Genomic DNA, 9,857 nt, shown 5'->3' on the forward strand with positions numbered 1-9,857 from the left:
CCCGGGGGGGGCGCGCCCGGGGGGGCCTCCGGGGACGCCCAGGGGGGCCCCCCGGGGGGGGCCCCGGAGGGCCCTGGGGAGCCGGGGGGGGGCCCCTCGGGAGGGGCGGGAGCTGCTGCGCAGCAGCCACCGCCAGTGATGTGGCAGGAACAGGGGGCCCCCCTGGAGATGTCAAGAGCTGCTGGGAGGCTCTCGTATCTCCGGACAAAGTCGGAAATGATGCGGTGGCGCCAAAGGCCGTCCCAAGTTGCTGCTGCTTCTCTTATGAGGCGGCTGGAGCCCTCGAGGCTGAGCAAGTCGCGGGCGGGCAGGAAGCGGGCCACCCGCAGCAGCAGCCAGCGCGGCAGCAGCAGCAAACGCGAGCGCTCTGCTGCTGCTGCTGCTGGCTGCGCCCGCGAATTCGAAGCAGCAGCAGCAGCAGCAACTGCCGACGTGCGCTGCAGCGAACGCGCTGACGGCCCCGCAACCTCCATTGCTGCTGCTGCAGCTGCCAGCAGCTAAGGGGCTCCCGAGGTGCCCCGGGGCAGCGGGGAAGCAGCAGCAGATGCGCTGCAGGCGGCAGCAGCGGTGGGTGCACGGCTAAATGGCCATTAGCTGCGCGCTTGCTGCGGCTGCTGCTGCTGCGGCTGCTGCTGCTGCGCGCAGCGCCACTGGGAAATTAAGTGCGGCTGAAGCCGAAAGTTCAAGATTTAATATTTCAAATTAGGCGTTAAGAAAGCCGGGCACCGATAAGGTGCTGTAGGGCCACTTGACGTCAAAGCTGAAACTATGGGGGGAGCGAGCAGAGTGATCGCTGGCGCTGAGCCTGCGGCAGCGAATGCGGAAACGAAGACGTTCTGGGAGCCCCCTGAGGCTTTCTGCGTAAATATAAAAAAGAAAAGGACACAAAAAACAACTTAAGGAAAAAGAGTAGCGAAACTGCGACAGAGTGAGCGCGCCTGGGGGTGCTCGGGCGCAGCAGAACACTGCAGCCGATGAACAACAGCTGCTGCGGTTGCTGCTGCGTCTGCTGCAGAAACTCTCGCATGAGGCCAGTTGCTTCGTTATTTTTGTTTTAATTTAATAAATATCTATAACAATAAACAATAAAGGCCTTTCTGGCAGACTGACGCGCGGAACCGGAACTTGTGCAAACAGCGGTCAGCCCACTGGTGCGGGTCGGAGGCGCTGCCGTTCATGTACAACTTAGCTGGAAAGCCAAGGAAAATTCTGAACAAAAAATAATAAAAAAATTAAATTACTTAAAGACAAATAATTAAAAGGAAAGACACCGTGACACAGGACAGTTTCCCGAAGTTGCGGCCGTGTCGCCCGCCGTCGATGACCGATGCAGAAACGGAAGCGTGCAGCAAGAAGCAAAAGAAACTGCAGCGAGAAGCGAAAGAACTGCAGCAAAACGGGAAATAACAGCAAATATATGCTGAAACTTTCCACATTTTCTCAGCAGCAAGCTGGGTTCTGCTGCAGTTGCAACAGTTCCTCGCTCCAACCCTTCGAAAATTGCAGATTCAAATGCAGCACAGCAGTTGCTGCTGCTCGCAGCTAGCTGCAGCAAACCCCAAACAGCTGTGGCTAGCCAGAAGCAGCAGCAACTCGCAAAAAAGGTTTGCTGCTGCCTCGATAAAGCCATTCATGAATGCACTGGCTGCACCAGCCGAATTTGAACAAACAAGTCCAACTCCACCATTTCCTCTTCTCCAAATCTCCATTTTTTGTCCAATTAAATAACTTTCGCCTTATTGAACTTCTCGGGGCTTTCTGAATCTGCACGGAAACCCGTGCAAGGCGGCTGCTGCTGTGCATGCGCTGCAGCTGCCTGTTGCTGCACTTGCCAAATTCTATTCGAATTAATCATTTTTTCTTTTTCTGGCATAAAAGAAGAAAAAGAAACCCAAAAGTCTTTAATGAAGCATTTAAAGTGTTTGAATTTTATTTAATTTTTTTCCTTTTTTGTTTTCTCTGCCAACTTTTGAGCCTTCGACACACTCAGCAGCAAAAAGAAGAAAAGCCACTGTGGGCAGCAGCACCCCACTGTGCCAGCCGCAGCCACTCGTGTCTTGCTGCAGCATGCATGCGCAGCAGCAGCAAACCCTGGAGAGCAGCAGGTAGCCCCAGCTAGCTGCAGGTAGCAGCAGCTAGCTGCATGCAGCTGAGGTGGCACGCGTAGCTGCTGTGATTGTCTGCAGCCCGCTGCTCCGGACTGCCGTGGCTAGCTGCAGCTAGCTGTGGCTAGCTTTGGCCAGCTGCAGCTAGCTTTGGCTAGCTGCGGCTAGTCGCAGCTAGCTGTGGTCAGCTGTGGCTAGCTGCGGCCAGCCGTGGCTAGCTGTTGCCCGCTGTGGCTAGCCGTGGCTAGCTGCGGCTAACCGCAGCCAGCTGTGGCCAGCTGTGGCTAGCTGTGGCTAGCCGTGGCTAGCCGTGGCTAGCTGCAGCTAGCCGTGGCTAGCTGTGGCTAGCTGTGGCTAGCTGTGGCTAGCTGGTTGTTGGAGTTAGTCTGCGAGGGCCTCTGGAGACCTCTTGACGAGCAAGTAGACCCTCATGTCGAGCTCCAAGTCGCCCACGACGTGTTTGTCCGCCGCGAGCGACATGAGGAGGCCTCCGAAGGACAAGTAGAGAGTTCTGCGGCGAAAAGTGGAAATAAGTGGAAATAAATGCGTCAAATGAATCACAAAATGCAAATAATTGAATAATTTCAAAAAAAAATCCAAAAAAAACCAACTTTTACCTCCTTTCCGACGAAGTTTCCTCCAACTTGAACACCTTCCCGTACATCACGTAGTCGTAGCCGCTCAGCAGCTGCGAGTCTGCAGCGCCGTCGCCTTTGCGGTCAGGGCCAGACAGCGAATTCGTCAGGCCTATGTGCAGCCCCTGAGCAGCAGCAGCAGCAGCAGCAGCAGCAGCAGCAGCAGCAGCAGATGCTGGTTGATTCGTTCGGTGCTTGGCTGCTTTCCTCTAGTGCCGCAGCTTTACAGCAGCAGCTGAGGAGCTCATTTGTGGCTTGAAACGAATTCACTGAGGCAGAGAAGCACTGCAAGGGGCTGCTGCTGCTGTTGCTGCTGCTGCTGCAGTGCTGCAGCGCGCTGCTGCTGCGCTGCTGCTGCTTGCTGCACAGGCGCAGCAGCAGCTGACCTGCTTCTCCGCCACGGGCAGCAGCTGGTTGTGGACGTCGAGGATCAAATCCGCGTCAAGTCCGGAGCTCTTCGCGCGGATTCTGCTGACGCGTTCGAACTTGCCGTTGTCCACATTGCGGATGGTGAAGCGGTCTTCGAACAAGCAGGGGATGGACATTGTGGCAGCAGCAGCAACTTGCTGCAGCAGCAGCAGCTCGCTGCTACTCCCGCACCTGCAGATCAGCACTTGCTGCAGCAGCAAATTGCTGCAGCAGCAGCAGCTCGCTGCTACTCCCGCACCTGCAGATCAGCACTTGCTGCAGCAGCAACTTGCTGCTACTCCCGCGCCGGCCAGATCAGCAGCGGCGCTGCAGCTGCTGCTGCTGCTGCTGCTGCGCTTCCTGCTGCGCCGGATGAGCCCAAGCTCGTAAATGCAGAATAAACTGCAGCAAAAGAGTTTTTAAAGGACTCCTGAGCCGCAGCAGCCTTCAATTCCCAGCTTTCCTGGAAGGCAGTCGTACACCTGAACTCTCCGGCTGGTCTCACTGGATCTTGCAAGTTGAAGCAGCAGCGCCGGCCGCCAGCGAGCTTCGCCGCAAAAATGAATGAAGAAATATCGAAAATGAAGCCAAAAGTTTATTTTCGATTATTAAAAAACTTGAATTTTGACAAGTTCAAATCCTGCGGAAGATCCTGCAGGGGCTGGTGGCTCCAGCCCCAGAAGCCTAACCAGGAAGAGATCCGAAGGACTTTCTGGTTATTACTTGTGCGGAAATAATATTTAAAATAATATTTTTATAATATACTATTGCGATATTGGAAAGAGAAGCAGCGGCAAATCCCTGAGGTTTCGCAGCACTCAGCGCTTCGCACGTGCTGCTGGCTTGTGGGGTGACTGCGGACTTGGGAGAACGCGAAAGAAGTAAATGAAATGCAACTAATGACATTAAATTGAATTTAGAAAATAAAAGAACTTGAGAAGAAAAGAGATGCAGAAAAGGCCCTTATGCCGCTTGTTCCCCCTTGGATACAGAAGTGATCATCTCGGCAAGCGCCAGTAGATCCTTCATTTCCTCAGCCTGAGTTGCACAAATTTGAAAAGCTTTCCTCGTTGATTTTTTTTCAAGTTTTGCAAACCTGCTGCTGGATGATCTGTTGGAAATCTGTCGCCAAGAGGTTTCCAGCGTGTGCACCCGTCAGTTCAAGTTCAAGTTCAGAACTTAAGTTCAAGTTCAGACTTAAGTTCAAGTTACCGAAAATGTCTTCTTCAAATTTGCGCTGCCCCGTGTTCACTATGTCCTGAAGCTCTCTAGTTCGCACGAGCGAAGCCTTCGCGTTGAACTTGTCCGTGTTAGGCAAGTCCACGTGCAAGTTCACGACGGGCGCGGGCGACGGCGCCGTGTCCCCTGAGCAGAGGCTCGTGAGCCGCGATCTTTCATTATTTTGTGTTTGAGAAGTTTTAAATTAATAACTTAAGAGAAATAACGGGAAAAATTGCAAGATCGGCGGCTGTAGACGGACCGACGGGCGAGTTTTGCGCATTCTCGTTCGTCGGATTCAACAGCTGCTCGAAGTGCGGACTCGCTACCACTTCGCGCCCTCTGTAGTGAACTGGTGCAATATAAAGAGCTTTGCGAGTCTTCCCAGCGGGTTGTTCTCTTACGTTTCTTCCTTTCCCCCACGGCTAAAGCAATCGAGGGGAGCATCACCCCAGTGAAGGCCACACAGCAAGTCGCCAAGAAGAGCCCCCGGCAGACCATCCAGTGTCTCTCCCACATTGAAAAAACAAAACATAAACGCTAATTGCTAATTTTTAAGAGCCGGAGCTCTTCAAATTGGCAGATCGAATGAGCTAGTTCAGGTGTACGCGCGTCGCCACCTGGGCTGTCGGCCACTGCGCGATCAGTGCAACACTGCACTTCATTTCGCCTTTCACACTTCGAATTCCTCGTCCCAAGCTGCGTAGTTTTTGCCTGTTAAAAATATTCCCCACAAACCTTTGCCTCGCCCCTGAACGGCTCAGCTTTCTGCGAGCGCGGGAGGCCGCTAACTATTCAAGATGAATGCCATTCGGCCAAGACTGTGGACGAAAGTCTTCCGCGCGATAACAAACACAACAGAGCAGCTCGGGCTCACAAAGATCATCTTTCAGCAGTCAAGACTGCGCCTTACTGGCGAGTTTGCAACTGAATCCCGTTCCGAAACTTCCGGCCTTCCGGCCCTCAGCGTGGCTCCCACCAGCAGTAGCAGCAGCAGCAGCAGCAAAGCCCCAGCAGCAGCAGCAGCAGCAGAGCCCCAGCAGCAGCTAAGCCCCCGCAGCAGAAGGCGGGCTGCGGCTCCCGCTGGGCCTCCCTGACTGTCTTGTGGCTCTGCCTGCTGCAGCAGACTTTCCCTCTGCTGCGCCCTTTCGGTCAGCCAAAGCAGCCCCGGGCGCGAAGGCGCTGGCGACGCGAACAGCAGCAGCAGCAGAGCCCCGCGCCAAGTTGCTGCTGCTGCGCTCTGCGTGCGCTGCCTGGGGGGCCCCCGCGGGGGCCCCCGCGGGGGCCCCCAGGGGGCCCCCAGCAGCAGCCCCGCTGTGCGGCTCCTGGGCCTGTTTTGCTGCAGCCGGACGCTGCCGCAGACTGGAGAAGCTGCCGGAGCTGCTGTGCTTCACTTTGCTGCTGCTTGTAAGCTCACTGGAGCTGGGCTTGGGCCCCTGGCGCGACTGCTGCTGCTGCTGCTGCTGCTGCTGCTGCTGCTGCTGTCGGCGCTGTGAGGCCAGCGTGCTCACCCGGGGAGGGTTGAAGCTCTTTTTGGTCTTTAATCCTTTGTCAGGAGAATCATGATCCTCGGTAACTAGCGCGAGGGCTTCCTTACGCTCTTCCGTGCTGCTGCTGCTGCTGCTGCTGCTGCTGCTGCTGCTGCTGCTGCTGCTCTTGAGCGGAGCAGCAGAGTCCGTCGGTGCCTGCTCCTTCCCGCCTGTGGACCCCACAGAAGGCAAACTGCATGCAGCAGCCATCTCTGGGGGCCCCTTGGGGCCCCCGGCTGGGTCAGCTGCTGCTGCTGCTGAGGGGCCCCTGTCTTTGGAATCTGCTGCAGGCTGCAGTGCCTGCGCCGTTTGCTGCTGCTGCTCAGCAGCAGCTGCTGCTGCTGCCTTCGTGGCTGCCTCTCTTTTACCTTCAGTTGCAGCGACTGCTGGTGTGGGCCCTGGGGGCCCTGCTGCGGCGTCTGTTGTTGGTATCCGTGCATTCGAAACTATTCTGTTTGCCTCTGCTGCTGCTGCTGCTGCTGCTGCTGCTGCTGCTGCTGCCGCTGCTGCTGCCTCGGCTGCCCCCGTAATCCTACTCTCTTGAGGTCCTTCATCCATACTCTCAGATGCAGAAGTGTCGCTCCCACTGCCTTTGTCTTCACTCACATTTGTGCATTCCACGGAGCACTCCTTGGCAGGCGCTGCTGCTGCTGCTGCTGCTGCTGCTGCTGCTGCTGTTGCTGCTGCTGCTGCTGCTGCACTGTCAGTTGCACTGGATGTGGGAGACAGTGACTCATCGGTGTTGAGGCTTTCTTCCGGAGCAAGCGTGGAGCCCGATGCGAGAGCAGCAGCAACGCTATCTCCTGCTGCTGCTGCATCAGCCGCAGCAGCAGCAGCAGCAGCTGCTGCTGCTGCTGCTGCTGCGCCTGAGTTTACAACTTGAGGAATGGCAACGCATGCGCCTTCTACTGTAGAGTCGACTGCTCGAAAATGCGAAAGCAAAGGCAGCAGCAAACCCGAATTAATTACACCCCGTGGTGCTGTGGGTGCAGACAAAACCCTAAACCCTAAACCCTAAACCCTAGACGCCCTAGGAACCCTCAAACCGCCCGAAACCCTAAACCCTCGGCCCGGAGGCCCCTCACAGACCGCAGCGGCATGGGAACCAAACCCTAAACCTCCGTCCTACGCCCCAAACCCTAAACCCTCGTCCGCAAACCCCAAACCCTAAACCCTCGTCCGCAAACCCCAAACCCTAAACCCTAAACCCTAAACCCTCCTTAAACCCTACTTAGTCTCGCCGCCAAGTCGTTCAGGCGCGCAGGGTTTGTGTAGTCAAAAGCCAAAGAGGCGCAAAAGTGCTGCGGCTTCCAGCGGCCCCTGTCGCAGGCCAGAGGGGCCTCTAGGGTTTTGTCTCTACGCGCATGCAGCCACAGAAAAGATACTTAACCAAACCCTAAACCCTAAACCCTAAACCCTAAATCCTCACGCCCGCATGCACTTTTGAGACGCACGAAACCCCAAGGCGTTCAACGCAAACCCTTGGTACTGGAGGCCAAAAGCCACGGCGCGCAACACGCCCTAAACCCTAAACCCTAAACCCTAAACCCTAAACCCTAACGTACTGGACGATGGGCAAAGGGTTTCTCTCCCGCGCTTCCCGCAGCAGCGGCAGCAGGGGGCTGGCCAGGCGAAGTCTTTTGGCTGCCTGAGTGGAAAACAAAAGAAGTTTTGAGTAAAAAATGAAGCGAACCAAAGAAAGGAGCCACCGAACAAACCCTAAACCCTAAACCCCAAACCCTAAACCCTAAACCCCAAACCCTAAACCCTAGAAGCCGCAGCGCCTAAGGCCGCGTCTCCGCTGCAGCGTGCTGTTCCCCGCTGCTCAACTCTGCTGCTGCTGCTGCTGCTGCTGCTGCTGCTGCTGCTGCAGCAACCGCTCACCTCCCAAGAAACCCCCGCGAACCAGCTGTGCTGCATCACTTCCTCAACTCCCCCCAAAGCCCCCACGCGCATCAGCGGCTCCAACGAGAGCAAACGCGAGACCAGCGAGCGAGCCTCTGCGGAGGCCTGGCAGGAAGCGGGAAACGAGAGCTGTCCTGCAGCAGCAGCAGCAGCAGCAGCAGCAGCAGCAGCAGCAGCAGCAGCAAACCGCGCCGTGGGTGCCTCCGAAAAGCCCCAGCCGCTGCATGCAGCGGCGACGCTCTGCGCCGCAGGCGACGGCCCGCGTGGGGTGTACGTACACCCCAAGCTGCGTGGGGTGTACGTACACCGCAGCAGCAGGCGCAGCAGCAGCTGCAGCAGCAGCAGCAGCAGCAGCAGCCCGCCTTATTTGGCTTCGTTTTTCGCCATTTTTTAACTTTTTGGTTTTATTTTAAAAAGATAATTACCTTGCATTATTTTCATGTACATCACGTTGCGGTTTGCAGCAAAGAATGGCGGAAACCCCACCAGCAGCTCGTAGATGAGGCAGCCCAGCGCGTACAGGTCCACGCTGTGGTCGTGCCCCTGAAACAAACCCCAAACCCTAAACCCTAAACCCTAAACCCTAAACCCTAAACCCTAGACCGTAAGCTTTACGCTGGCCAAAGGCGAAGCTCTGAAGACCTCTCAATAAGCCAACACAGAATGCAAAGAGCACAAGGGGCTCTTGGCTGTCGCAGGGACGCACGGGACGAGGGTTTAGCGCAAGTGTTTAGGGTTTAGGGTTTAGGGTTTAGGGTTTAGGGTTTACCGATCCAAGCAGCATTTCCGGGCTGAGGTACTCCGGGCTGCCGCAGAAGGAAAATGTCTTCTTGAGTTGGCCTGCAGCAGCACAGCCCAGAAGAACGCGGTTTTGGGCACACCACCTGGCCAGCAAACCCTAAACCCTAAACCCTAAAAAGGGGTTTGGCCTCACCGGTGAGCTTCTTGGCGAGCCCGAAGTCCGCAAGTCTGCAGTGGCCGTCCAAGTCAATAAGCACGTTTGCTGCCTTCAAGTCCCTGTACACAACTTGCTGCTGCTGCAGCTGCTGCAGCCCCAGCAGCACCTCAACAGCAACAAAGCGCGCTGCTGCTTCGCTCAGGCGTTTGTGGCACCGCAGCAGCGCCGCCAGGTCACCTGCAGCAGCAGCAGCAGCAGCAGCAGCAGCAGCAGCAGCAATGGAGCAAGTAAAAGAAGTGCCTTTTGGGCCAACAGAGATACAAAAATGAGAAACCAGAAAGCGCAGCAACGTTCCCTGCTGCTGCTGCCAGAGGCAGCAGCAGCAGCGACACAAAAAGGCAGCCGCAGCAAAACGAAAAAAACAAAAACAGAAATAAAAAAGAAATAAAGAAACACAAAAGGAGACAAATGCAACAAAAGGAGACACATGAGCCGACCCAAACAGGGTCACAGACGAGCGCCTACAGTGGCCCAAAGAAACGAGAAACAGCCGCAGCAGCAGCAGCAGCAGCAGCATGAGCAGCATAAGAAGCAGCAGCAGCAGCAGCAGCAGTAACATGAGCAGCAGCAGCAGCAGCAGCAGCAGCATCCTCATCATCATCGTGATCATCAAGACCATGCTCATCACCATCACCATCAGCATGAGCAGCAGCATTCGCAGCAGCAGCATTCGCAGCATTCGCAGCAGCATTCGCAGCAGCAGCAGCAGCAGCAGCAGCAGCAGCTACCGCCTGGGCAGAACTCGGTGACGAGGACCATGTGGCTTCGCGTCTGGAAGGCGCAGCAGAGCTGCAGCACGAAGGGCGACTGGCAGCAACTCAAAACTTCTTTTTCCACGAGGGCCCTCCGCAGCCGCTGCTGCTCATTTTCTATTTTTGCTTTTTCCAAAACTTTTGCTGCCAGCAAAACTCCGCTTTTGCGGCTCCGCACGCGAAACACTCGGCTGAACCCTCCCCGCCCAATTTCCCGCTCCACTGCGAAGCAACACAGGCAGCAACGCAGCATCCGGGGGCCCCCGGGGGCCCCGGGGGCCCCCCCGGGGGGCCCCCCGGGGCCCCCGGGGGGCCCCCCGGGGGCCCCGGGGGCCCCCAGGGGGGGC

At 56.5% G+C, this 9,857-nt stretch overlaps 4 protein-coding genes across 4 annotated transcripts in view; 1 reads left to right on the forward strand and 3 right to left on the reverse strand.

Annotated features, from left to right (window-relative positions):
* Positions 1 to 216: 216 nt before the first annotated feature.
* Positions 217 to 501, forward strand: ENH_00016280 (hypothetical protein; the record flags this gene model as incomplete). Its single annotated transcript, XM_013584381.1, has 1 exon — positions 217 to 501. The coding sequence occupies one exon, from the start codon at positions 217 to 219 to the stop codon at positions 499 to 501; it is 285 nt and encodes a 94-aa protein (XP_013439835.1).
* Positions 502 to 2,486: 1,985 nt separating this feature from the next.
* ENH_00016290 (RNA polymerase, putative) lies at positions 2,487 to 3,285 on the reverse strand (the record flags this gene model as incomplete). Its single annotated transcript, XM_013584382.1, has 3 exons — positions 2,487 to 2,616; positions 2,723 to 2,865; positions 3,127 to 3,285. 3 exons carry the CDS (start codon positions 3,283 to 3,285, stop codon positions 2,487 to 2,489), a joined length of 432 nt encoding a protein of 143 aa, XP_013439836.1.
* Positions 3,286 to 4,229: 944 nt separating this feature from the next.
* ENH_00016300 (hypothetical protein, conserved) lies at positions 4,230 to 4,885 on the reverse strand (the record flags this gene model as incomplete). Its single annotated transcript, XM_013584383.1, has 2 exons — positions 4,230 to 4,513; positions 4,771 to 4,885. 2 exons carry the CDS (start codon positions 4,883 to 4,885, stop codon positions 4,230 to 4,232), a joined length of 399 nt encoding a protein of 132 aa, XP_013439837.1.
* A 527-nt stretch (positions 4,886 to 5,412) lies between these two features.
* The window catches only part of ENH_00016310 (AGC kinase, putative), a gene marked incomplete at both ends in the record, with an annotated part of 6,528 nt that continues 2,083 nt past the window's right edge, over positions 5,413 to 9,857 (reverse strand). The window contains 9 exons of the mRNA XM_013584384.1: positions 5,413 to 6,815; positions 6,981 to 7,020; positions 7,122 to 7,251; positions 7,461 to 7,543; positions 7,780 to 7,934; positions 8,226 to 8,343; positions 8,570 to 8,640; positions 8,735 to 8,935; positions 9,487 to 9,732. Coding sequence (XP_013439838.1) covers positions 5,413 to 6,815; positions 6,981 to 7,020; positions 7,122 to 7,251; positions 7,461 to 7,543; positions 7,780 to 7,934; positions 8,226 to 8,343; positions 8,570 to 8,640; positions 8,735 to 8,935; positions 9,487 to 9,732 — 2,447 coding nt within the window. The remainder of the gene's footprint in view (positions 6,816 to 6,980; positions 7,021 to 7,121; positions 7,252 to 7,460; positions 7,544 to 7,779; positions 7,935 to 8,225; positions 8,344 to 8,569; positions 8,641 to 8,734; positions 8,936 to 9,486; positions 9,733 to 9,857) is intronic.

Source organism: Eimeria necatrix, genomic scaffold (assembly GCF_000499385.1).
Source record: "Eimeria necatrix Houghton genomic scaffold, Enh_scaff151, whole genome shotgun sequence".
In the NCBI taxonomy this organism is placed as follows: Eukaryota; Apicomplexa; class Conoidasida; order Eucoccidiorida; family Eimeriidae; genus Eimeria; species Eimeria necatrix.